Here is a 27626-nt window from a genome sequence, read left to right on the forward strand (position 1 = left end):
CCAGCTTAATGTGTAATCTTTGAGAGAGCTTGCAAAGCACAAATGTAAGCATTAGGCCTAAAATGTAGACTGCCAGGAACCGTTGGAATTAATCTGTGTAGGTACCACAAATATCACATTTCTTATACATAGGTCAAGCCTTTGTGAGTTTAAATCTGCCAACTATTTAGGTCGCATAGAAGAGGATAAGTAGCCTATATCCTGGTGACTTCAAGAAATAGATCATTGATGAATACATACAAATCAAATGATTTAGTCGCCATTTCATAATCCAGTTTATAATAGCACGCGATGCAGGACATCATGAATACTTCAGCCTACATTTCACCAAAGTGAAAGAACTAGACAGATAAAATGGTTCATGTAAAAAATATATTTATTTAGTCAGTTGAACATATTGTGCTTTCCATAGACATTGCAACTGTCAAGTCAAGACTTTCAAATGGCATCTGGTATCCCCCACAAATATTTTTAAAAGAATACCTTCATTAATTGAACATCTTGACACAGGCACATCGTATATATGAGCACAAATGGTTACTGGCAACAGCATGTCTCACAGAGGCAAGATAATCACGGAAGTCTAGACTCCTCAGACTTTGATGGAAACAATTCAAAGAAAGCTTAGCCCATATAACATCTTGCCTCTGTTGAAACTATGCCTGGACGTTTTAGTTAGAAATATTAAGAAGCTTCTTGATATCTGCCTCGATGTTGCTTGTGAGGAATCTGCGCCCATACCGCTTGAAGGGCACTCCATCCGGACCAATGAGAAACTTCTCAAAATTCCAAGCGATGTCATTCCTGCAAACGGGACTCCAGATAATGTGCTTTGGCTCTGTCATGAAACACATCGGCTCATCGCTGGGGAAAGGAATCTTGTCTTTAAGAAACACAAACAAAGGATGGGCATCTTTTCCATTTACGTCGACCTTCTCAAGGAGTTTAAATTTGGGCTCGAAACCGTTTCCTGGTCGAACATATTTCAAAGATCGCAGAATTTCGTCATTGCTGCAGTTCTCCTGTGGAAATGAACAGCGCAACATTGTTTAAAATTGGGTTTACTTCCTCTTGATTACATAATCTTAAATTGGTCTAAACCAAAAAAAAAAAACAGGACATAAGCCTAGCCAACATATTACACAATTAGGCCAACAGAAGAAGTATGTTATATACTGATACAATACATACAATGTAACCTAGAGAAAATTACCAAATATTGTTAAAAATGTGTCCCACCTGATGTCCGAACTGGTTGCAGGGCACTCCCAGAACCACAAGCCCCTTTGAGGAATACTTCTCATGGAGCTCGTTCATCTGGGTGTAATCCCTGGTGGTCGTGCCTCATAGAGACGCCACATTCTCGATAAGGATAACTTTACCCTTAAGTGAAGAGAAATTCAACATCTCTCCTGTAAGTACCTTTGCAGAAACATCGTAGAGAGTTTTCATTGCGGCCATGTCGACTGAACTGGACGGCGAGTAAACTTCCACACAGGTACACGCAATTTTATCAAGCGCAGCCGACTGAGGAAGGAAGTGTCACAGCTTAGGCTTGAGGGGCGTGTCAAGTAAGGCACACCTTACAAGTAGTCTACAAGTTGATTAAATGCATTTCGAAGGGAAATCAATTAATTCGTTGGGCACAACTTAAGTATTTTCCGTCGCTATGTTATTAGCCTACAAACATCTCTTTTTGCGTCTGTAGTCTATGCCAGTGAGTGGCCATCATGATCGTTGGTTACCATTAATTAATATTTATTAATAGAGGGGCTGTTTGGAAAAGAGACGGGTGTGTTGTTTTGTTACTGGATATTAATCTAAGATGGTCCAACAAAGTCATGTCGTATAAAACGCCAAAAATACGAGTTGTGCCGAAAGCAATTATGAACAATTAAGACCCTGTGACGAACCAGCGCTTCAACACTTAATCCAATTTCACTGATTTTGTAGTACAACACTTTTCGACGGTCCCTAATTACAAAACATTGGCGCGGGAACTACTCCGTGTTTTCAGTACTAGTCTGTTCTTGGTACAACTTAACACTGTAGCTAACATTGTCAGGTATTTGAAGGAGCCGGGTATGTGATTTTCAGGTTCTGTAATAGCTCGATAAATTAGCTGTGCAAATCGAATGTCATTGTAGACTATGCGACATGATGTTGTGACAGTTGCACAAATAAGATCCGTGAGAAGTTAATACTAACGTGTTGTAAGAGGCTAGCTGTAGCATGGGCTAGCGTAAAGTTATTGTTAACGTTAGGTAAGCTGTATGGTTTTTGAAAGTCAAGTGTCCAGTTGTTATCAACCAAAATCAAGTGAAACCCCTTTTCTCAGGAATTTTAGTATCTACAATATGATGCGGAAGAAGAAGCGTCCCTCTGTGGACCAGACTGACAGCTCAGCGGTTCTCGACGGGCCAAGTAAGTCCACTTTAGATGATAATACGTTAACTTCGCTAACAATGAACTTGACAGCAATGGATTTTCACGTGTAAGTGTCTTACGGCTAACCACATGATGGTCTAATCTGGATGGCAAGCCAAATGTTAAAACCACTGAAACCAGTATGTCATGACAATTTCTTTCAGAGGCGAAGAAGGGTCGGACTGGTGGGTCTAAACACTCCAAGTCTGTAGTGCAGGTGGCCCCTGATGAGTCTGTATTTGTGCAGTTCTTACGGGAGGCTGGTGTCACCCTCAAACAAGACAGAGCATCTAATGAAATAGGTAATAAATGCGTTACCAATACATGTCTAACAGGTAACAGTATGATGTATATGAATTGCAAACCTGTTTTTATTTTTTTATTTTTTTTTAAACTTTGTAGCTGTCGACCAAGTCGTGTTCCAAAAGCGATTACAGCAAAGCCTGAAAAAGAACCCCAGATACCCTGGAGTAAGTAGGAGGATGTAGGGTCACACTAATGCTTATTCGCTGTATCAGTTTTGTATGAAGTACCAGCCTTTGTGTCTCTATCCCACAGATTATTCAAGAGTTTATCACTGGTCTGGAATCACACATTGAAGATCCACAGCATTTTAGGAATGGCCTCCTCCCCTGTGTTCCACGTCTTAATGACGAGGATTCCAAGTAAGAATTTAGCCATCTGTCCACATAGATCAGAGCAGATGAAGCACACCTGACCTCTGATGGTTATTTCTCTCCAAAACATGTCTTCTGGTTCCTTTGTGACTTTTTTTGTGAGATTTGTAGTATCACCATCTCATAGTGACTTCTTGTGATGTGAGGCAAGGTGATAAATGAAAACAAGTGTGTGCCCTGTTTCCTTTCCTACCTTTTCAGTTCAGTGTCGTATCAGGAGAGTCTAATGCGGCTGTTGCTTGGCATTGAGATGCTACAGGTAAATGTTTATCTTTTGTGTTTTTTAATTGATCCACAATGGCTTTTGTCTAATGGAAGTATATTTTGCTTTGTCTTTCTAGACCCCAGTCATAAATATATTGTTTGAGAAATTGCCTGAGTTTATGTTTGATGGGTATGTATATGTATCCCGTTTGTGGGCTGATACACTTTTGAATTGTTAAAGCCATTGTTGGGAAAACGTTCAAACCATGTCATCGTCACTGTTTTCAGTGTTGGTGAAGATGGACTAAATGTGCCCCGCATCATCATGAATCAGCTCAAATGGTTAGACAGAGTCATGGATAGCACGGTAGGTCAAACCCACAACTGTCAGACACCTTTCAATTAACCATACCATAAACAACGTCATGTATGTAATTAAGTCATATGGGTATAATTTCAGGATTTGGCGAGTAAGCTCATGCAGCTTGTCTCTGTGGCCTCCCTGGAAGTGCAGCGAGATATCATCACTAGTATTCCAGAAATTCTGGAGGACTCTCAGCATGGTGACATTGCTAGGGAGCTCAAGTGAGTTATAAGAGTCTGTTCTACAAGGACCAAATGCTCATGTAGTACACACAGCCATACAAATGCATTTCTTTCTATTTCTGATCCTTTCACCAAAATGTAATCCTTTGAGGGAAATACTTGGTTCTTATAAATCACACCACACAAAATCTGGCTTCAGGTCCATGTATTTCTTAGTCTTGGGTCTCATCCCATCAAGTTCATGACTTGGGACAGTTGCCAAATATCACCTCTTTCTTTCTGCAGCTCTCTGCTGAAGGAGAACACTCAGCTGACCGTCCCTATCCTAGATGCCCTGTCCAGTCTGAACTTAAGCCCTACCCTCCTGGCTGAGGTAACGCCCTCACACGCTCACCCCAACTGTCTTTGTCTGTGCCTAAGTGTCCTCGACCTTCTAAAGCACCTGTGTGTGTGTGTGTGTGTGTGTGTGTGTGTGTGTGTGTGTATTTGCGTAATAAGGTACGAGGGGCTGTGATGAGCACCCTCTCTGCTGTGCAGCTGGAGGACCTTCCAGTGGTGGTGAAGTTCATCCTGCACTCCATCTCTGCCGCTGATGCCATTGAGGTTGGTGTCGCCCTCTCTAATGTCGGCCTGTGGTGGACACAACATAGCTCCCACTGCACCATGCACCACACAACACAGCATTTCACTATGGCCCTGTCACCTGCAGCCTCCTCTCTTGAGTTTGCAGTCGTCTCTGCAGTTAATAGACCATAGACGTTATTGTGCACTTGAAAGAATAAGCTCAACAATTGATGTGTTTCAACATAATCCTACTTGGATGGGTTACAGAGAATATGATCATTAGGTATATTTCTGTTGTTTTTCAGAGGGCTTCTTAAAGGAACACTTCACCGTTTTTTCATATTACACTACGTTATTCCCCTAATTAAGACGAGTTGATACATACCTTTCACGTTTCAATGCGTGCACTCACTGGCTCTGGCGCGCGGCGCAACTTTGATAGCACTTAGCTAGCCCAATGCATTCATTAGGATCCAAACACAGATGAAGTTAGAAGCGACCAAACACCTCCATGTTTTCCCTATTAAAATACAGTTACACGAGTAGTCACACGACCAAGTATGGTGAGACAAAATAAAACGTGGTGCATTTCTAAGCAGGTAAGAGGGATAACTATATTGTGTGGCGCAGTAATATCCTCACTCTTGCACTTTCAGTTTCATTTTGGAGTGAGGATATTACTGAGTCTAAGTGCTCCCAATATTATTTTGCCACACAATATAGTTATCCCTTTTACCTTTACCTACCAAACGTGAGAGGTATGTATCAACTCGTCTTAATTAAGCGAATAACATAGTTTAATATGAAAAAACTGTTAAGTGTTCCTTTAAGTGATGCCAGTTTGGTTGGGAACATTTTAGACTTTCAAATTTGACAAAGACTCTGTTGAAGTTGCTTCTGCAGTCCGGGAACTCTGTATACATGTGTAATTCCATGGATATTAGATATTAATAAAAGAGATTTGCATTATCTGTGCCGTTTAATTGAGATTTCCACATAGTCTTCAAAGGCATTACAGTACTCTTGATTTGTTTACATGTGTGTGTACGTGTGTGTGTGTGTGGCGCTGGCAGGTTGTGACAGAACTACGTAAGAAGTTGGAGCTAGAGCTATGTCTGCTGCCCCCAGTGCTGCAGTCGTCCCAAAGCCGGCCCAGGATCAAGGGTGCAGCGAGGTGAGGAGCGGCGCCAGCAGCAGCTGTGTTCTGTCTGGCTCAGGTCTGGCTCAGGGTCCTTCAAAAGGACTCTTCACAACAAGTGTTTGTGATAGTGGACCACACTAGTGCTAAACATTTGCAACCCAATGAGACGTCTAGAGTTAAGTTGAACAGTGCCTTGACTATGAATGGAAGTAAAAGCATATCCCCATATAGAGCGATTAAGGTAATGAATTACTCATCCCTTCAGTCCATTGTTGGAGAGGTGATGCTAAATTAGGCATGCACAATTCTTGATGACCCAGCTCATATTCTTCACATCGAATACGAGCTATTGCCATCAGGGACGCGGCTTAGGGCCATTAGCTATGAGAGTGATCGTTTTAAGCAGTCCGTCCTCTCTATATCGGTGGCTCTACTGAATAAAACAAGGGAAGGAAGGAAACATCGTTTTTAGTAATCTATTTTTTTTACTTTTTATAAACCAAGTGGCTCCACTACCAAAAACAGGAATGGAAGAAAAGACAATTCATCGATTTATGCCTTCTTACAAATGTTAAGGATTTTTTAGCTATATCAGGATATTCCTGCTTGTATGTGATTGTTCACTAGATTTTCAGCTTGGCCATCATTAGTTTTTGTGTTGTCTGGTGTTGTATTATGCCATCCCTTGTTTCCTTGTGTTGCTTTAGTGCCTCCAACCTCCCAGCAGTCACCAGCAGCCAGGACAGCGTGTCCCTCGTGCTGGATGCCATCAAGTCAGCCGTGAGGTTCCAGAAAGTTATATCCGAGGCTTGGCTCAAAGTGAGGATTAGATTGCTCAAGGAAACGTTCTTTTGTTATTTCCTGATGTTGCATAGTGTGTTGACTGTCTCTTTGGTTCTACAGGCAATAGAAAATGTGGAGGAGATTGAAGATCACAAGGTACACAGACACAGTCTGTCGCCAAATATATGTTCTGTTCAGTTTGCAGTTGCACGCTGTGGGACTTAAAGTGTGTACTTCCTCTCTCTGTCTCCCTCCCCCTGACAGGTCATTGATCTCTTGGTGCTGTTTATCTTGCACTCCACCAATGCCAACCACAGTCGCCGTGGGGCGGAGCGAGTACTAAAGGTCAAAGTTCGAGGAGCCCTGATGCAGGAAGCACTACTCCAGAAGACCTTCAGAGGTCATGGGCAGGTCAGCCAGCCTTGAGTTTGAGAATGCTGATTCTAATACAAATATTCACTTTAGTAAACAAAGTAAATCTGGAGTATGTTGTGCTATAAGCAAGTTAATACGTATCAGATTTAATATATTCAGACTTCCCACGGGTCATGGCGTTTTTGGAATATCATAGAATTTTAGAAAGACTTGGAAAGTTGGGGAATTTTATCATTTTGGGGGCAAGGTCCTATGGTATCAGGGAATTTTGTTTTAGCAGCTGAAATGTACTTGCCAAAATACATTATAGAAATGTATTTCCACTCCCATTTGCTGAGTACTATACCTGGCATAGACTGTAAAGATATGTATATCTGGTTATTAGCTTTACTGCTTTCCTGTGTGGTTAGTCCAACGTTGTTTATTCAGTACTCATTCGGTCATCTCCCACTCTAAGATTCTTGAACACAACATGACTGTTCTGAAATCTTTAGTCGGTGTGTTGTACTCTTTATTGTATAGTAGGTCATGGAAGTTCAGCTTTTTTTGTCAGGTAAAAGTCATGGATTTAGAATGGGATCCCTGTATTATATGTTGCCAACTGTGAATATGTACAGTATGTGTGTCTTCAAAATGAAGCAACTCAACTAGCCTTGTTGCATCTCTCCTGAGTAGCGCTAACTGCATGCTGTGCTGGTATTCCTTAGGTCATGCGAGGATACTTCCCCTCTATCTTGGCTCTAGCCCAGAGCCTGGTGCGCTCCACAGATTCCTGTGTAGTGCCATTTGGTGGCCATCTGTACAAGCAGGCTTTCACCACCTTCGACTCCTACTGCCAGCAGGTAAGCTCTACCACCTGGATATGGCTGCTACCGTCTGTGGGAGTATGGCAGTGGAGACTACGGCAGTGGGTTTGGCTGGATTTGCTTTGTTCTAACTTCTGCCTTTTTCTGAAAACCTGATGAGCTTAGTATGAAATATTCATTAGGAGACCTTCACGTGCTGTGGCTTGGCTCATTTGTGTTCACACACAGTAGTGCATGGTCTCCCTGTTCAGTTAAGGACTGTCTATGTTCTCATGATCCCACCAGGAATGTCTCTGTACTCCAGAGCCCCATGGCACTGAACAGAGGCGCTGTGAGTGTGTTTGGTTAAAGCTGACGTGCCGTGTCCTTGCAGGAGGTTGTGGCCTCGCTGGTGACCCATGTGTGCAGCGGTCTGTCTGCGGAGGTGGACGTGGCTCTGGAGCTCCTGTGTGAGCTGGTGGCCCAGAGGCCCAAGGAGATGGCGCTCTACGCCGTCTTCATTAAGGTGGGCCTCTCCTCTCTCTGCCCATCACGGCATACTAGTACATCGTGCACTCATGTCTTCATATCACGTATTGTCAAAATCAACTTTTAAACGTCTGCATGCAACTGTACATAGCCCTTCCTTTGTAGCCAAGATTTCTAGAATTAGTATCTTGATTGAACCTTACCGTATGTTTTTATTATAAAGTAGCTCACAAAGTGAGCTGGTTATCTTTTAATTGTATTATATTTAAACATCATATTTCCTTGTAAGGTAGCCTTTAATAGGAAGACCGTCAAGGTGGTCCATGCCAGTTGGCAGTTGCATAGCAGTGTTGCGAGGAAAATTGTAGGGAAATAACAAAGTGTATTTACCAAGGGCCTTTGAGTTTCTCAACACTGTGTGCCTTATCTCCCTTTTTTTTGTGTCCATGAAAGCAAACGATGATTTGCATACCAGACCTCTACTACTCCTTGTATCTACTCCTTGCTGAGGTGTGTGTGTGTGTGTGTGTGTGTGTGTGTGTGTGTGTGTGTGTGTGTGTGTGTGTGTGTGTGTGTGTGTGTGTGTGTGTGTGTGTGTGTGTGTGTGTGTGTGTGTGTGTGTGTGTGTGTGTGTGTGTGTGTGTGTGTGTGTGTGTGTGTGTGTGTGTGTGTGTGTGTGTGTGTGTGTGCGTGTGTGTGTGTGTCTGTGTCTGTGTCTGCAGGGCATCCTGGACTACATGGACAATCTGAGTCCCCAGCAGATCCGCCGTCTCTTCCAGCTGCTGAGCGGAGTGGCGTTCGGGGCAGAGCAGCAGGGCGGCCACATCCAGGTGAGCCTGAAGCCCTTTGTGTGCGTGCGTGCGTGCGTGCGTGCGTGCGTGCGTGCGTGCGTGTGTGCGTGCGTGCGTGCGTGTGTGCGTGCGTGCGTGCGTGCGTGCGTGCGTGCGTGCGTGCGTGCGTGCGTGCGTGCGCGTGCACTCCTGCCGGAGCTGATCTCAGAAGTGTAGCCGCTGACTTGGATGTCTGTTAATGAATGAATGTGTGTGGAATAGATTAAAGTCATGTTTGACCTGCCGGATTGCAAAAGTGAGTGAGATTTACTCCGCGTTGTGTTGTGTTGTGTTCCGTCAGGATGACATGCACATCGTGATCCGGAAGCAGCTGTCCAGCACGGTGCTGAAGTACAAGCGCATTGGCATCATTGGCGCCGTCATGGTGGTGGGCAGCATGGGCGCCCGCAGGTAACGCCCCCATCTCAGTGCCCGCCTCACTCACGGAGCCACATGTGCCGTGGAGATGAATGTTCTGATTGGAAGCGTTGTAGACCCTTCTGGAAGGATCTACTTTCAGCTGTTTCTGCCACTGACTCTCTTACTATATGCCTCTGCCAGGCTACCCTTCTGCCAGTTCTCTTTCCCCTTCTCACAATAGCACACACACACACACACACACACAGATAGAGTCCCATTCACACTGATCCTCTTATCTTTCGTAGGAACAACCCTGAGAACACCCAGGGTGGCACTCTGCCCAAAGAGACACAGAGACAGGTGAGCCAGCCTGGCACTGCTCCCAGGTGCTTTACCTCCCTTGTGAACGTGTAGGACTGGAAACGCTTTTGTCTGTTCTCACATTGGGTGTGTGTATTTGTTTGGTGTTTTTTTTTTATTCTTTGTGTGTGTGTATTCAGGCATGTAGCTTTTTATGTGTTTAAGTAGATTAGATTAGATTCAACTGTATTGTCACAAAGTACAAAGACAACGAAATGGTGAGGAACCGGTGATGCGTTGGGCAGTATTCACCATTGCCATACCATACTGTGACACAGTTGATTAGGCTGCTCCCTATGGTGCAGCAGTAGAAGTTCACCAGGATCTGAGGAGACCGGTGGACCTTCTTCAGTCTCCTCAGAAAGAAGAGGCTAAAAAGTTCATTGTGTGTGTGTGTGTGTGTGTTTGTCTGTCAGGTGATAAACCTGCTGGAGCTGGTGCGCTCTTGCAGCGAGGGCTCTCCCGAGGCAGCTGCTCTCTACTATGATGAACTGGCCAAGCTGGTGCTGACTGGCAAACTAGACCCTCTTATTCAGGTGTGTGTGTGTGTATGTGTTTAACGAGCCCCTCTTATTCAGGTGTGTGTGTGTGTGTTTAACGAGCCCCTCTTATTCAGGTGTGTGTGTGTGTGTGTGTGTTTAACGAGCCCCTCTTATTCAGGTGTGTGTGTGTGTGTTTAACGAGCCCCTCTTATTCAGGTGTGTGTGTGTGTGTTTAACGAGCCCCTCTTATTCAGGTGTGTGTGTGTGTGTTTAACGAGCCCCTCTTATTCAGGTGTGTGTGTGTGTTTAACGAGCCCCTCTTATTCACTCTTATTCAGGTGTGTGTGTGTGTTTAACGAGCCCCTCTTATTCAGGTGTGTGTATGTGTGTGTTTAACCAAAGATAATTAAGGGCGGAGCAAGATACTTCATGAGAAGCCACTTCCTGGAACCCGAATCGCAAGAGGGGGGGTCAAAATCCCCCTTTATGCAGAGCAGAGGCAGCAACTGTTCCATTGAAGTCTATGGACATAGATCAGAATTTCAACTATATGCCAAAATCTCCATTCTCTAGAGTTAGGAGTGTGAATTTTGGGCATGGTTTCATGACCCTCAACCCCTTCTGACCACTTCAGGTACCATTTTAGCATTGTTGAGTATTCCCGTCTGGAGAAAATCGACTTTATATCAGGTGTGCCCCTCTTGTTTATTCTGCTTATTGGCCGGTTGCTACGTACGCTCTACCTTGACAACACATTAGCCAGCCAGCTGAACCAAATCCTGATTTGTGCTAACGACGATCAGATGGCGCTGGGGCAACTTAATGAGAGCAGCGACATATTTCCATTATTCCATTGATGTTTTTATTCAATTCCTTGAAATGTATGCTTTGTGTGTGTTACTTCCATATTAGAACTAATAAATGTAGAGGGCTTGAAAGAGCAGCAAGATTATTTTGGAACATCATCAAGCATTGATAATCGAGTGCTTGATTTTGTACACCTGTGGAAAGGGACCTGGTGAAACCCATGAATACGTCTGACACGCAATGACGCGCCTCTTTATGCAGAGGAAGTGATCCCCGTCTTGCGCCCATAGACATGAACTACGACGACGTATCTTGCTACGCCTTAAGGATCTTTGGTTTAACTAGACCCTCTTATTCAGGTGTGTGTATGTGTGTGTTTAACTAGCCCCTCTTATTCAGGTGTGTGTGTGTTTGTGTTTAACTAGCCCCTCTTATTCAGGTGTGTGTATGTGTGTGTTTAACTATCCTCTCTTATTCAGGTGTGTGTGTGTTTGTGTTTAACTAGCCCCTCTTATTCAGGTGTGTGTGTGTGTGTGTGTGTGTGTGTGTGTGTGTGTGTTTAACTAGCCCCTCTTATTCAGGTGTGTGTGTTTGTCTCCTTGAAAGCCATGTAAGGCCCCTGGTTATCAGTGCTCTGATGTTCTGTGTGTGGTGTTGCAGGCCTGGATTGGGAAGAGTGTGCTGGAGGACTTCCAGGAAGACTTTGTGGTGGACCTCGGCCCCGACATCTCAGGGTTAGTGGAGCAGTGTGGCTAGCTGCTGAGAGGTGCACTTTTGATTTACAGCCGGGTTCAAGGTTCAGCCCATTCAGTCCTATTGCATCATCCGCGCACCGAGCTACTCCCAGTCAGTGAGAGCTGTGCCAAAGTCCACTTCCTGTATCCACTCTCACGCCTGAGGCTTAATGGTGTGCCGCCCCCTGGTGGCTGATTGTATATTGCAGCTCCTTCCCCCTGCCGGCCTCGGTCATGTACAACCTGGACGAGGACGAGAGCCAGGGAGGCATCGCCGTCAATCTGCTTCCCCTTGTGGCTCAGGACCTCAGCCACAAAGCAGACAAGAGGAGCCAAGTGAATGACCAGGGCAAACGGTCAGTCCAGGACACCTGGCCACACTCTGGTTTAAACATGACAGATTCAGAGATGAGTAGCAGTGCATTAGTGAATAGTACACTCACTGTAATGGGCAACAGATCGTATTGAAGTGTGTGTGTGTGTGTGTGTATCAACAGGCAGGTGTCTCCTTTGTGTTTGGCATCTTTCTTCCGTCTGTTGAGGTTGTGTGAGGAGGTGCAGCATCAAGGGGACTTGGAAGAGATCGATGCCCTTCTGGGTGAGGAACACAACACACACAATAATGACACAGACAGTGCTCTGTTTTGTTAAGACAATTCTAGTCTGTGTTCCATTTTGTAGGCCATGAAGGATACAGGCAAAATAAAGATTGATTTGTTGGATATAGCAAGTGCTGTGTATTCATAAATGCCACAGGGCTAGTGTGTGTGGATGTTTTGGAATGACCTGTCCTGTTGTTCCCATCCGCAGGCTGCCCGCTGCTCCTGACTGACATGGACGTGGTGGACAAGCTGGAGAGCCTGTCCAAGACGGAGCGAGAGTTTGTGTGCTCTCTGCTCTTCTACACCATCAACTGGTTCAGAGAAGTGAGGCCGCACCTGTCCATCCAGTCTATTTTTAGATCTTCTGGAGATACCTCTTTTGACAGACCTGCTTATTGGGTGTGTGTGTGTGTGTGCGTGTGTGTGTACATCTGTAGGTGGTGAACGCGTTCTGCCAGCAGAAGGACCCTGAGATGAAGATGAAGGTGGTGACGCGGCTGCAGAACATCACCTACCTGCAGAGCCTGCTGGAGAAGAGCCTGGCAGGTGAGAGGCCGCACACCTCAGCTGCCCTGCACCTTCACACTCTCAGTACTTGCTACGATTCGGTTGTTAAGTCATGATTGCAATAATGTGCAGATGATTCTGATTCCAGGTCAAGCCTGGCCTAGAGTGTCTCCTTATTTGTAAAAGAAAGACTGTTCAGAGTAGCTTACAATAAAAATGGTCATTCTACTACTCACCTCTGCCTCAACCCTCATAAAATCCTGTTTTTGAAGAGGCCTGGTCTTTACCCTTTTCATTATATCATGGCTTCACAGCTACACTAATTATTCTGTTAGAGTCAAGTGTTTTTTTTATCCCCACTTGAAAGGATTCACAGGTTGTGAGAACAGGCTGGGTGCACTAGTAAGCTTATTTGGACAGGGTGGTAGGTCCCGGAGGAATGACTTGTGACGCTAGGTAAAATACACCTCTGCAATCGATACACATGTGTCCTCTCCTGTGCTGTAGTGACGCCTGGGTTCATGCCTCCACTGGCCAACTTTGACTGTGACAGCACAGAGATCACGGCTCCAGCCTGCTCCTCAGCTCCAGCTAAGAAGCCAAAGAAAGGTAACCAACCGCTGTCTGAAATGACATATCGTTAGAGATTTCTGTGTGAGTAAGTAATGATCTATTCTGTTTGTTCTAACAAGCTCAGGACACTTGGGCTGCGTTTAGACTGCAGATCGGATATGCTCAATTCCGATTTTGTGCTCATATCCGATTTTTTTGATTGCATGTTTGCATCTACTTTCGCCAGTGACCCAAATCCAATCATGTGTGTTTACATTTGTTTGTAAACACTCTGTAAAGCGCCATGAGACATGTGTAATGTTTTGGCGCTCTATAAATAAAATTGAATTGAATTGAATTGAATTGAATTGAATTGATTTGAATTTGACAGATACTTGAAATGGCTCACATGCGCATGGGCTAAAAGTTTCTTGGAAAACATTATTTGAAGCCTACACGCAGTGCACCAGTTAAGTCTGCTCTTCGCATTCAAAACCCTGCGACGTCCTCTTGATATCACCAAAATTCTAAAACAGAGAAGGAAGAAACGGGCAATCATATCAGCATACGCTTTCGCTGCAATTATTGCTGGCACCTCAATTGAAAGGGAGATTTGGGTCCGCGAAAGGACGTCATTAAAAGGCGCAAAATTGTCAGATTAATGACGTGTGGGAAGCATTGCACTGGAATATCTGATCTGTTTAGACTGTAGACACATGAACAAATATCCGATCCATATCTGATTTAAAACCACATAGGAAAGGGGCCTGTATCCGATCTGAGAAGATAGGAATTCATGTTTTTTTTTTGTACTGTCGTGGCACAGATCAGATACGTGCCTCATGAGAGCAAAAAATCGGATTTGGGTCACTTCAAACTGGCAGTCTAAACGCGGCCTTAGTACCTGTTTTTACACATACGGTATATGTTTTCTCCAACTTTCTATCGTATTTTATAATTATTCGTAGCTGTGTGCCATATTACTTATGCAAATTGCCCCTCAGGAATAAATAAGGTTTTGAATCAAAAAGGTGTAAGTGGTGTGTTGTCTGCCTTGCAGATGCTGCTGGGAAGAAGAGGAAGGCTCGTGCCAGCAAGAACTCCTCAGCTGACAGCTCTCAACTGGAGGAGGCCACCGAGCCAGAGGAGACACAGCAGGTGTTTACAATCACACACACACACACACATTATCAGGTATACTTTTATTTCAAAGAAAAAACGTTTGCAGACACCTGCTTAGCTGTTGTGAATGTGTAACAATATTCCAGAAACAAAACCACAAAATGAAATCAGGAGTGCTGTCTCGACTCTAAAGCTTGAGCTTGTGACTTGACAGGAACCTGTGGAGAAAGAGAAGGAGAAGGAAAAGGAGAAGGAGAGAGCAGGCATCAGCCTGTCCGCCTACCGGCCGTTCTTCAGAGAGCTGGACATAGAGGTGCTGGGCGTGCTGGAGTGCGGCCTGCTGTCACGCACCCTGCTGGACACAGAGCTCCACAGCAAGGTACTGTCAATCACAGCGCAATCACCACTGCCACAGTCATCACTGCTACAGTCACCATTACCACTGCCACAACCACCACTGGTTCACCACTGCCACAATCACCACTGAAACAATCACCGCTGCCACAGTCATCACTGCTACAATCACCACCACCACTGCCACAATCACCACTGGTTCACCACTGCCACAATCACCACTGCTACTGTCACCACAGCCACAACATAGAGAGGGCTTCCCACAAAAAAAAAAAGGAAAACTAGACCAAAGCAGACGGGCCATACAGCCATATTCATGGTTTTCATCAGGTCCCTTTCTACAGGTGTACTAATCAAGCACCATGCAGTCTGGATTCATAATCTAGGTGCTTGATTTGATACACCTGTGGAAAGGGACCTGGTGAAGCCCATGAATAGGAGCCCTAAACACAGTTCATTGAGATGCGCTGCTCATGAACCTTTAGCTCCCAAATCCACACTGATGAGGCCAGCGAACCATCAAACATAGACAAGTCATACCACTTCATAACGCCTTGACATTTAAATGTCAAAATAGTGTCCTTGTGCAGACCTCAGACAGTTGCAAAGAGGCAAGTCCCAACGCTGTAAATGTGCTGAATAGTGAAGGGACTTTACTGCCTGACGTTAATGATGGGCACTAGTGGTGTGTGTGCGTGTGTGCGTTTGTGTGCGTTTGTGTGCGTGTGTGTGTGTGTGTGTGTGTGTGTGTGCGCGCTCGGCTGATCACTCCCTGTGGCTCGGTGCAGGTACGTGAGGAGGTGCAGCTGGGCCCTGCAGAGCTGGTCTTCCTGCTGGAGGATCTGATGCGCAAGCTTGACTTTAGCCTGGCCCCCGCCAAGAAGGCTCCTTTCCTCAAGGTACTCACACACCATAGAGCAACACATGATGGAACATACTATAGAGAACACACCGTAGAGCAACACATGAGGGAACATACTATAGAGGACACACCGTAGAGCAACACATGAGGGAACATACTATAGAGAACACACCGTAGAGCAACACATGAGGGAACATACTATAGAGGACACACCGTAGAGCAACACATGAGGGAACATACTATAGAGAACACACCGTAGAGCAACACATGATGGAACATACTATAGAGGACACACCGTAGAGCAACACATGAGGGAACATAGAGAACACGCTGTAGAACAACATGCTGTATGATGGGCTGATAGACTACAGTGTAACTAGAGTAATGTAGTGCAGTGGTTTTTCTGTTGCCGTGTGTAAAGTGAGCCCAGAGTCGTGCCAGATGTTGATATGATAGAAAGGGTAGACTAACTAAGCTGCTCCATAGCTGTGTGTGTTAACTGAGATGTGATGTTCGTCTGTGCCCATGTCTGAAGTGATATGTGATGTCCGTCTGTGACTATGTCTGAAGTGATATGTGATGGCGGTCTGTGCCTATGTCTGAAGTGATATGTGATGGCGGTCTGTGCCTATGTCTGAAGTGATATGTGATGGCGGTCTGTGCCCATGTCTGAAGTGATATGTGATGTCCGTCTGTGCCTATGTCTGAAGTGATATGTGATGGCGGTCTGTGCCTATGTCTGAAGTGATATGTGATGCTCGTCTGTGCCTGTGTCTGTCTGAAGTGATACGTGATGCTTGTCTGTGCCTGTGTGTGCAGGCCAAGGCCGACCGGACGGTGGGCTTCTCCCACCTGCAGCAGAGGAGCGTACGGGAAGTGGCCGACCACTGCCTGCAGCTCCTGCCCACGCTGACCACACACCTGGAGAACTGTCACAACCACTTCCAGGTGCGTGCTGTTCACACACATATGCAGAGCCACTGATCCTTCCAGGTGCGTGCTGTTCACACACACACACACACACACACGTGCAGAGCCACGGATCCCTCCTGTGTCTGTGGGTTTGTCTCCGTGGCAACGAGATGTGGGGAGCTCCTCTGTTTGAGCGACTCGTGATTGAAAGGCTAATTTGTCATTTACTTATTCAAAGTCCTGTCCACTTCAAGTGTGGCAATAAGTTAAGGAATTATGGACGCTCAAATCTGCGTTGTGGAATTTAAAAGTAGTTCTGAAACAAGTTGTGGAAGTTACTGCTTTCACTTTGTCAAATGACTGCGTAATAAGATGGATGAACCTAGCCTGATTACCATCGACTTTCAAAGGCTCTGCGAGACTTTAGTCTGACCAACAGCCTGTGCTAACACGGTTTCTTGCCATCGCTGGTTGACCCGCCTCCTTTAAGTGCCTCGATTTGCTACTGGTAGATGTCAGAAAGCGGATTGCCGAGTTTAAACCAATAACAACACTCTTTCCTCTGCCTTGAACACGCCTCTACCCAGAGCCGTTGGAGCTGCTCAAAGTTAATTGGTTCTCGACCAAAGGGGGCAGTTCCGCAGATTTCGGGAACTCAGAAATCCTTCTCAATGAGCAGTTGACCAGACCAGCAGCAAAGCCTGAAGGCGTTGCGTCACTGGGAGGGCGTGCCAGGCTAGGATGAACCTGCTGTACTGGTTAAACTTGACTCAGACTGCCGAAATACAAGTTTCTTTTGTTTCACTGAAACGTGGTTATCTGAGGACATGGCTGGGCTGGTTTAGATGGTCTCACATTCATACCTTTGGTCGGGTCACGGAGAGAACAGGGAAATCAATCGGGGGCAGTCTATGCAGGGCTGTATTTGACAGATGGGCAACAAATACAGTTTGTGAGATACACTGCTCACGCCACTATGAAATCTTGACTGTCGTTCCATCCCCACTATCTACCCTGTGAATTTCAACAACTGACTGTAGTCCTTGTTTATGTTCCTGGCCCTGACAACATGTTGGCAGTAGAGCACATTTTGGAATGCGGCAACAATGCTGTCTCCAGGGCATCTGACCAGCCTGTGTGTCTTCTTGGGGATTTCAACAGCTGACGTCACCACACTTCCGAACCAGTAAGAGCAGTGTGTCACATCTCCAACGCGATTGGACAGGATGCTGGATTTATGTTTCGGAAAAATTCCTGGTGCATATGAATCCAAGTCCCACCCTGCCCTTGGTTGGTCAGATCATAATGTAATATTGCTACTGCCTAAGTACAGAGAGAAACTAAAAACACACTGTTGTTTTGAATAAAACAGGGAAGAACCCTACTATTTTAAACTGGCCATACACTTTTCTGGCCTGAATTTAGCTTTGGATATCATTAAAAAGGATTGACTGTTTACAATAGTAATAGCTGGGATACATATATTTGACAAAACTATTGTAAGACCATAACAATATCACCATATCGTTATCGAGTAGCCTAGGCCTATTGTGATTACTGGTTAGATGATAGCCAACACTCATATAGCCTATCAAGAATATTACTTCACATGCACAGAAACTTCACAGATATGCACACACAATGTGATCTTCACATGGGCTACCTGTATCTAGAACTATACCAGAGTCAATGGGCCACCAGAGAATTAATCATGGGCTCTATTGTGAGGAATTATGTTTTTAGATGTGACATTATCAAACCATTGTTGATGAGATCACTGAAAATCAATTTGGTCAATTCTCCAATTCTCTTTTTTCTACTTGCTAACACACTAGAAGGAAATGCATAGCATAATTATTTTAACTGATACACAGAGAGCAAAACCTCTTCTCAAGCATATTTTCTAAAATGGCACTTTTTAAATACACTGAACACGGTTCTCTGCATAACACAGAGTAAAATCTGATTGGCAGATAGTGGACCACTGGTGGCATACCGCCGATGGCTTGCCACTTCTGGTCCGCTGTTGGACAACCATCTCTTTGAATTGAACTTGTCATGAATATTAAGAAAGTAGGCCTACACACAATCTAATTGAACGGCTATCACAACAAACGTGAGTTAGCTAACACACAATTAAAAATTGTGTTCGTGGGGCTAAATCCACGTAGTATGCCTTGCCTTTACATGTTATAAAAGGAGTCGTAAAGGGAAGGGACTTGTAGCCAAACGTTATCCCTCCATGGACCTAGCCAAAGGCTTGGGCCAACACGTTAGCGTCAGCTAGCATTAGCTGCTAGCCACTAGCCACCAACCAGGTTAGCTAACCAAGTTGGTTACTTAACAACCATGACACCTAACACCATTATGACATAAATCTTGTGTCATAGACGTTAAAGATAAATATACTTCATACACCTACATATTTGTCCGACTGTAGGACAATGGTTAGCGGTCCCGACCCAAAATCACAGGGTCATGAGTTCGAACCTGGGGCGACCTGGGTGACCCTCTGATGGACGATCGTACCAGTGTCAGTTGATACGGACGGTTCGTACCAGTGCCAGTTGATATCCTACGGTTGAAGGCTGGGGCCCACAGTCTTCTCTGAATGGCTATCAACTCAGGGCACTAGTGCTGGCTCGGCACAGCTAACCATTTTGCCGTCAGGCCGTATTGTTTTGTGGTATCCAGTCCAGATTGATTACTTCCGCTTCAACTCTCAGTTTCGCCATGTTATGCTAGCACGTTTTCATGGATAGATGTTCAAATCGCGATTATGAAACACACCATAGAAATATAATTGAATCACTTCTAAATACTACGAATCATATATCAAAACATCACACTCGAATGCCCCTATCAAAGAAAAACACTAAAGTGAGCCCAGAAAAACACTAAAGAAGTGAGCAAGTTTCCGGAAAATATACGGATATGGGATAATCTTGCTACTTTCTTTTAGGTCTATGGATAATCTTGCTACTATCGCCCCCTAGTGGATATATCGACAACTTAGTTTACTCCAAAGCTACTGTCATATGTTTCACATCTGGGTTTACAAAAAAAATAATATTTTATGTTTGTATGATCATGTTTATAGTAGGGATGTCAATCGATTAAAACAAATAATCAAATTAAATGTATAGCCTACTCTGTAATTAATTAATCTAAATTAATCATGTGTACAATTTTTGTTGTTAAAATATTTAAAATATTTAAATTCAACTGAATCATTGAATAACCAACATTAGTGACATTAAAGGTCAAAAACTTTTATTATTATTATTATTTTTCACATACAAGGCATTTCAGGCTAGTTATAACCTATAGGACACAATGAAAATAAATTAACACTCCCCTCAATGTCAACACTATTTTTCTTTGCTTTGATGTGGTACTTTAGAGTTGCCGAACTCCGGTAATATGCAAATTTCTACACTTATTTTTTATCAACACCATGAGGCTGTTTTTTAAAAGTAAATGTTCCAATCAATGATCTAGGCAGCACATACTTGTATCCCTCCTTCATTTTACAGGCCAGTCATCCCAACAATATACTCTTCTCTGTGCTACAGTCAGGGAAACGTTACCGCTACCTGAAAGCCAGGGGGGTATTCCATCAACCCAGCTAACTCGTAAATCGCGACTAACTTTGATAAGCCTCGCTAATTTTAGAGAGAGTTCGGTTCCATTATTCCCGCTAACAGGAATCTCAGCTGAGTTGCTGGGGTAACATATGCTTCTGAACTAACCTGGTCGGTGGCAGGCTAACTGCCGAGCTAAATTAATCTTTGTTGCAAAAAAACCCCACCAGTCGGAAAACGAGTCCCAAACCGTTTGTTCCGTCAACCTGTGCTTTCGTCACCTGTAGCCTGCAACTTAAAAAATAGAAGGAGAAACTTTTTTCCGACAGTGTTGATTAAGGCTAGTTTCAAAGAATTTCTGAAAAGTATGCAACTTACATTGTTTGAACTTGATCTGTGTGTGGTCCAAGGAATCTTGCGACTCTGCCTAAAGTGCGTCTCTCATGGTGTCATGTGCAGCGTGACAGGATATCAACCGAGTTATGTTTTGCGTGTTCTCGGGTTCGGTTCCCATGCGATGCATTTACATAGGCGATGTAGGCTAAACACATTAATAATGCCAAGTTTAGTTATACTCTTTAATGAAAGGCATATCACTATTGATAAAGGGCCATGTACAGTAGCTTGTTCAGTGACTGGTTTCAGTTTCTATTCTTTGCAAACGCATTGAGCGAATTGTTGCAGAAGAGCTCACCACCATGTATGGAGAGAGTGGATCTGCTGCAGTTCATTTACAAACCAAGAGGGGGCGTGGAGGAGGCCAGTCTAACTCTCCTGGACACTGTGACAAGGCACCTTGACTCAACACTCTTGTTGGGATTTTATTCATGGACGTCTCCTCGGCCTTTAATACAATAAACATCAACTTCTGCATCGCATCCGGCAGCTACAGCTGAACCCAACTCTGATGCTCTGGATTAAGGAGTTTTTAAAGGACAGACCCCAGCATTTGAGAGTGCATGGTTTTAAATGTACCAACACTATTTTAAATACTGGGGTCCAGCAGGGCTGTGTCTTGTCACCCATTCATTTTTCTATCTATACGAGATACCTGCAACAGCAATGGCCTGAACCTTTGTAAATATGCTGAGGACATGGCCTTGATAGCCATCTTGACAGATGAGCACACCCTGTCCCCTCTCATGCAGTATGTCAACACAATGGCCCAGTGGTTCAAGAGAGCTCATGGGAATTAAACATGAGCAAGACTAAGGAACTATGTTGCCATCCTCAATCCGCTACTTTAAGACTGGAGGGCATGTAGTGGAACAGGTGGAGTACTTTTAGTACCTTGGTACTCAGATTAACCACGGCCTGTCTTCCAGTCAGCATGTAAACCGAGTTTATAAAAAGCACAACAACGCATGTGTCTCCTGAGGAAGCTCACAGGATTTGATATCTGACGGGACATTTTATCAACAGTATATCAGACACTGATAGAATCAGTCATCTCCATCAACATCCCATCTCGGTACTGCTTCCTAACCAGCAGATGCGAAGGAGAGCTGGCTAGGATAATCAAGCAGGCGGGCAAGATCATCAGCATCCCACAACAACAGCTGTCAGATCAGTGGAAAGGAAACCAAATTCCGTTCACCAGGATCCCTCCCACCCCCTCCACCGATGCTTTGAGCTGCTACCATCAGGCAGAACACCGAGTGCCTCTGAATCTTGAATCCTTGTGTTTGTGTTTATGTGTGGGGCTGGGGGTGCATGTATTAGTGCATGTCAGAGAGAGACAGGAGCGATACTGGGTGGGGATTGAATGCAAGTCATCATGTGGCGGAAGCTTTGTGTGCATTATGTACTATGTTGGTGTGTACTAGTTTGAGCGAGCGAGACCGTTATTCATGCTGATTGTTTTTGTCTGTCCTTCATTTGTTTTCTGCCTGTGTCAAGAACAGACAAAAACAAACAAATTAATGAGGCTTGTGGCAGGCTTCTGTCCTCCTGTATTCTGCTGACTTTGCTGTCTATGTGTCTGTGTGTCTAGACTGTCCTGTCAGAGAACCAGGGGGTGGTGGATGCTCTGGGGGTGGACCTGAGGGAGCAGCAGCTCATGTCCTCGGCCTATCAGCTGCTGCTGCAGGTGCTGCTGTGTATGTTCAGCTGGTCAGTACACACGCATACACACACACACACACACACACACACACACACACACACACACACACACACACACACTAGTGTATCATAGTGTATCATCTTCAGGTTGCCTCTCTGCCACGTTTTTATTATTTTGTAATATGGCTTTGAAATGATGAAGCCAGAGTGCCATGTGCTGTCATGTGCTGTCTATATGTATGTGGCATGAAGAAGCTGTCCAATAATGACACTCAACGCTCAGCTTTCCTCACTCGGATTTCCTTGCACATGAACTATGAGCTCTTACACGGTATCCAACACTTCAAATGTACTCTCTATTTTCACTTCGCCTTACAAAGGAACCCACAAGCCTTTGTCTGGTTAGCCATTGTTTCACCGATCTCTGTGTGTGTGTGTGTGTGTGTGTGTGTGTGTGTGTGTGTGTGTGTGTGTGTGTGTAGGTCAGGCTTTGGGCAGCAGGAGCACCGGGCCCTGCTGAAGAGCACACTGGGCGTTCTGGCGTCCAGGCTGAAGGAGGGGGAGGCAGAGCTGAGCATGGAGCAGCTCGTCAGGTCAGCAGCCGCTTCACACAGCAGCCCCACTTCCTCACTACAGCTCTAGATATTTGGGGAGGTGGTTAGCTGCTGCTCTAGAGAAAAACAATGAGTCATCCTCTAGGGGCATCGTTTGTATTAGATGCTATTTATATGCACTTACGTAGGGGGGTGTGTGTGTGTGTGTGTGTGCGTGTGCGTTTGCGTTTGCATGTGCGTGTGTGTGTGTGTGTGTGTGTGTGTTCCACACTGCAGACACAGCTGTGAGTACCTGCTGAACTTCCGTGGCAGTGTCCCGAGCCTGAGCACGGCGCTGTGCTTGACCCAGCTGCTGACGGTGCTGGCCCGCTTTGGAGGAGCCAACCAGTCGGCCTTCAGAGAGCAGACCGGTACGCAGCTATACACACCACACACACACACACACACACACACACACACACACACACACACACACACACACACACACACCCGCTACCGTAGACTGATGCCCCTTTTCTGTCACTCTCCCTTTACCCAGCATCCCTTGCCCGAGGATTCCTGTGCCAGGAGTGGATCAGCACAAGCGGAGAGAGAGAGCGAGGGAACAAGCACAATGACACACTGCACTCACTCCTCTGGTGTGTGTGTGTGTGTGTGTGTGTGTGTGTGTGTGTGTCTGTGTCTAAACCTTGAGTCTGAGTTGTCTCGAGTCCCCAGTGTTCCAGTACTAGTCAAGAACCTATTGAGTCAAGAACCTTTTAAAATGCTAAATAGCACACATACACATGCGTTTAAATACTAAATAGCACACATACACTGTGAGTAATGTGAAGATACCACACGTGTGATCATACCATACAATAGATTAACAAAAAATACTTTTTCTATCAGCAATATTTAGGAAAATGTTAGAAGCGATAGTGTTAAGAAAAAGAAAGAACCTCATCTCTAGCTTACGAGTCAGTATTTGAGTCCAAGTCCGAGCCATCACTGCTCAAGCCCAAGTGGAGTGACAAGTCCTTAAAATTAGCGCTTGAGTCCTGTTCTCGAATACTACAAGCCTGCTGTGTGTGCAGGATTATGTGTGATAGCTACTACTACACATTTGATATCCTGTAACAAAATACTGCTGAAATGTCAACCAATGGCTTGTTTGGTGTTGAACTCTTGTGTAATGATTGTGTGGTGTCCCTTCCTCCTGTCCTGCGGTGGGTGGGTGAGCAGTATCTACCTGACGCACGTGGATGACGTGCTGAAGGCCGTGGAGGAGATCGCCGGGGAGGCCATTCCTGAGCTCATCAACGCAGCCAAAGACGCCAGCTCCAGAACATGGCCCACTCTCAGCAGGTACAGAGTGCACTGCCTCTCCTACCTCCTCTCTGCACACACAGCATCTGGCAACAGCTGTTGCTGCCGCAATTGGCTCAGCTTGTTGTGGCAGAAGATATGTCCTAGACTTAGGCCCAGGTAGCTGTGTACTGCAAGTGATTATCCATTTGAGAAGTGAATGCCAACCTCTAAAACTAAAACTTGTGCTTGTCTTTCTGTAGGCAGACCTTTCTAGTCTTCTACAGGACCATGATGACAGAGTTAGAGAAGGCAGTACGCAAGATCCCTCCTGGCAAGCAGCGCGATAGCATGGAGGTGTGTCTGTGTCTGTGTGTCTGTGTGTGTGTGTGTCTGTGTGTTACATTTCCACCATATTTTACAGTGGTGCACACACTCTCACTGCTCGTAAAGATGGTTCAAAAGGACAAAATGTCCAATGTCCAGTGCCTATTTGTCTGCTACCGACCTACAGATGTGATCAGCTCTATGCTATGAGTAATATTGACAAAGAGCTAACAGCTAAAAGGGTTGTTTAAAGTTCAGCGCTGTTGTTTACTGGTGTTGTTTATCGTCAGGTTCAAAGCGAGAAGTTACTGACATGGAATCTTGCTGTGAGAGACTTCCACATCCTGATCAACTTGGTGAAGGTACAATATTCTGTCTCAGGCAAAACCCACTAAGCTTTCATTCCCTTTACTGGAGCCGAAGATTTTTCTTCAGAACCTTATCAACACTAAATGAACTCTGAATAAACCCCTCAAATAGCACTACAATAATCTAAGTATAAGACATGTTGGAAAGTGGCATTGAATTCTCAAGTCTACCTCAAATATTTGAAAACTGATAATGAGGTGTAGCTGAACGGTTGGTTGGGACGGACGGACATCGCCGCCTGTAATCCTGATCTCTCGTGGCCCCTTTCAGTCTTCAGTCTAAAGTAGGGTTCAGACTAAAGATTCCCGACGAGATGAGCCACGACGTTCTAAAACGAGCCACGACTGCAACTCAGTCGCGTTGAGTCGCGTCGGGAATCTTTGGTATGAATTGGGCTTAAGAGTGTTTTCAGATATGGCACATGAAGTTCAATACCATTGATATACAGTACTAGTTCATGACTTAAAACAACTGAAAGGCCTAGTCCAGATAATTATAAGTAATCCTGATCTTGATAAAGCCTTGCATATATCACTACGTGAGTGCTTCCAGCTCAGCTCAGCTGTTGTGTACTGTACGTCCTGAGAGAAAAGCATTCAATCACTCGTCAGAAAACAGCCTACACATACTGCTCCCTTCATCTCTCCACACTTCCCAGTCCACTTCCACAGTAAACACCACCTTCAGTGTGCGTGTGCGTGTGCGTGTGCGTGTGCGTGTGTGTGTGTGTGTGTGTGTGTGTGTGTGTGTGTGTGTGTGTGTGTGTGTGTGCGCGTGTGCGTGTGCGTGTGCGTGTGCGTGTGTGTGTGTGTGTGTGTGTGTGTAAGCAAGAGAGAGAGATTGTTTAACTTTGGCCTTGTGTGTTTGTAGGTTTTCGACAGCAGGCCTGTGCTTACTGTGTCTCTGAAGGTAAGAGAGACAAGACAGTGCTACGAATTTGAAGATTTTGTACCATTCTGAATGAGATGATACTGCCATAAATATTTAACCAGCTTCAGTCCATGTACGGTAGATTCATTTTTGCTATGTCTTCTTTTTCTCCCCTCCTTGCTGTACCCAATGTAGTTTGGCCGCCTCTTCCTAGAGTCCTTCCTGAAGCTGGGGATGCCGCTGCTTGACTTCAGCTTCAAAAAGCACAAGGTAGATTGTTAATCCCTCACATGATGGACTAGAAAAGCACAAACCATAACCTCCTTGGCGGAGGTAATAATAAGGTGCATAGTGCAGTGTGAGTGTTACTACTGTGTTAAGATATGTTGTTGTCTTCAGGAGGATGTGCAGGGTTTACTGAAGACCTTCCAGCTCAGCACCAGGCAGCTCCACCACATGTGTGGCCACTCCAAGGTACCCCACCGGCCCATGAAGCACAGGCCTCACACTTCTACCCAATGCCTCTGTTGATTTGATATTTGTCAAAAAGGCTTGGCACAGAAAATGTTTTTGCACATTCTTTCAATCTTGTCCACTTCCATTTTATGAAATCTTTATTCACACACACACACACACACACACACACACACACACACACACACACACACACACACACACACACACACACACACACACACACACACACACACACACACACACACACGTAGACAATCTGTTCATCAGTTAGTCATTACTCAAGTCATTGAGAGAGGCTAACCAAGGATGCTGTGTCTTGCTGCCAGATCCGACAGGACACAGGTCTCACTAACCATGTTCCAGCGCTGAAGAAAAGCCTGGAGCAGTTTGTGTACCGGGTGAAGGCCATGCTGACGCTCAACCACTGCCAGGAGGCTTTCTGGTTGGGCAACCTCAAGAACCGCGACCTCAAGGTAAAGGAGGTGGATGTCAAAGGTCGTGTCCATGGCCACAAGCCCAAACAGTGTTGTCACTCCAGGATTGTTGTGTGTGTTGTCCAGGGAGAGGAAATTCTGTCCCAGAGGTCAACACAAGACAGTGAGGAAGAGGAGGACGAAGAGGAGGTGCAGCAACAGGAGCAGTCTGGAGATGAGGTGCAGCTCCCATGATATGTGACTTGGCTTAGCTTGCTTGTTTAACTGCTGAATATATCCAATGATGAACATGTCCAATCTGTGAGCGGGAGGCGCACATTTTGCTGGTGTGGTAGGGGTATAAATCCCCATGAGTGGCAGTGTGTACAGTAGGGCTTAACTGAGCAAACAGTTGGTTTCTGGATCCTGATAAGTTATGAAGTGCATGTTGAATTTACATGAACATGCTCAACAAATACTTGGCAGAGCGTCCATTTTCTAGAACGTGTCTTTTTAGTTTGTTGGATAGATAAGTCTGGTTGCCTTTGTTGCAAGCTTATCATTAGACAAGAAAAGCAGTCCGTTGCAAGGCTTATCAGTGTTCCCTGGAGGCACTCTTTGCATTAGTTCTGTACTTCTAACCTTGCTTCTGTTGTGCGGCTCAGGAAAGCGACTCTGACAGCAGGAAGAATGGCCACAACAAGGAGGAAGAAGAAGAGGAAGTTACAGATGACTCTGATTAAGAAAAAGAAGGGAAAAAGCTTCTTCACCACTACATGTATATGTACAGACCGGTTAATAGTCATGACAAATAAATTTTCATTTATGCAGTGCGTCCCTGCGTGTATATTTTAGCTTGTACAGAGCACAAAACTTGCACTGAACATGTATTCAGCATAGAGTCTAAATAGAACATGCAGCATTCTATAAACTTTCCAGCGCTGATCTCCTGAATATCTCTTACCAGTATTGATAGTCCCTTTATTCATACTCAAACAACACAGTTTATCAAACATCTGATGCTCAGCATGCATACTAAACTGTCTAACGTTAAACATTGGCTAATATTTTCTCATGATTCTGTTTAAAATTATTTATATAATAATACAGTTGACTATTGATGATGATAATCAACATTATTATTGTGCTGTCAAGTTTATTAGTTGTGTTTAATAAAATATTACGGTATGATAGATGTCAGTGTCA

At 44.9% G+C, this 27626-nt stretch overlaps 2 protein-coding genes across 3 annotated transcripts; one reads left to right on the plus strand and one right to left on the minus strand.

Moving 5' to 3' along the window:
- Positions 1 to 358: 358 nt before the first annotated feature.
- On the minus strand, positions 359 to 1520 carry gpx1b (glutathione peroxidase 1b). Its single transcript, XM_062544764.1, has 2 exons — positions 1240 to 1520; positions 359 to 1022 (listed from the first exon to the last, which is right to left on the minus strand). The coding sequence occupies exons 1-2, from the start codon at positions 1459 to 1461 to the stop codon at positions 672 to 674; spliced, it is 573 nt and encodes a 190-aa protein (XP_062400748.1). The 5' UTR covers positions 1462 to 1520; the 3' UTR covers positions 359 to 671.
- Positions 1521 to 1696: 176 nt separating this feature from the next.
- Positions 1697 to 27615, plus strand: fancd2 (FA complementation group D2). 2 transcript variants are annotated; one of them, XM_062544763.1, is made up of 44 exons: positions 1697 to 1717; positions 2339 to 2424; positions 2592 to 2729; positions 2830 to 2897; positions 2986 to 3092; positions 3306 to 3363; positions 3446 to 3498; positions 3597 to 3675; positions 3769 to 3893; positions 4140 to 4227; positions 4353 to 4457; positions 5492 to 5592; positions 6267 to 6378; positions 6463 to 6498; positions 6607 to 6753; positions 7425 to 7559; positions 7897 to 8028; positions 8714 to 8821; positions 9123 to 9232; positions 9487 to 9541; positions 9958 to 10077; positions 11491 to 11564; positions 11774 to 11920; positions 12062 to 12162; positions 12375 to 12490; positions 12604 to 12712; positions 13181 to 13282; positions 14286 to 14383; positions 14562 to 14726; positions 15490 to 15600; positions 16383 to 16511; positions 22053 to 22171; positions 22606 to 22716; positions 22954 to 23087; positions 23216 to 23315; positions 23902 to 24024; positions 24228 to 24321; positions 24582 to 24653; positions 25531 to 25569; positions 25726 to 25800; positions 25930 to 26004; positions 26334 to 26480; positions 26568 to 26660; positions 27086 to 27615. In XM_062544763.1, the coding sequence occupies exons 2-44, from the start codon at positions 2358 to 2360 to the stop codon at positions 27161 to 27163; spliced, it is 4356 nt and encodes a 1451-aa protein (XP_062400747.1). In that variant the 5' UTR covers positions 1697 to 1717; positions 2339 to 2357; the 3' UTR covers positions 27164 to 27615. The 2 variants fall into 2 exon arrangements, with proteins under 2 accessions (XP_062400747.1, XP_062400746.1); XM_062544762.1 differs by lacking the exon at positions 1697 to 1717 and adding an exon at positions 1883 to 2082.
- The last annotated feature ends 11 nt before the right edge of the window (positions 27616 to 27626 follow it).

This window comes from Sardina pilchardus, chromosome 9 (assembly GCF_963854185.1).
Source record: "Sardina pilchardus chromosome 9, fSarPil1.1, whole genome shotgun sequence".
NCBI classification, from domain to species: Eukaryota; Metazoa; Chordata; class Actinopteri; order Clupeiformes; family Clupeidae; genus Sardina; species Sardina pilchardus.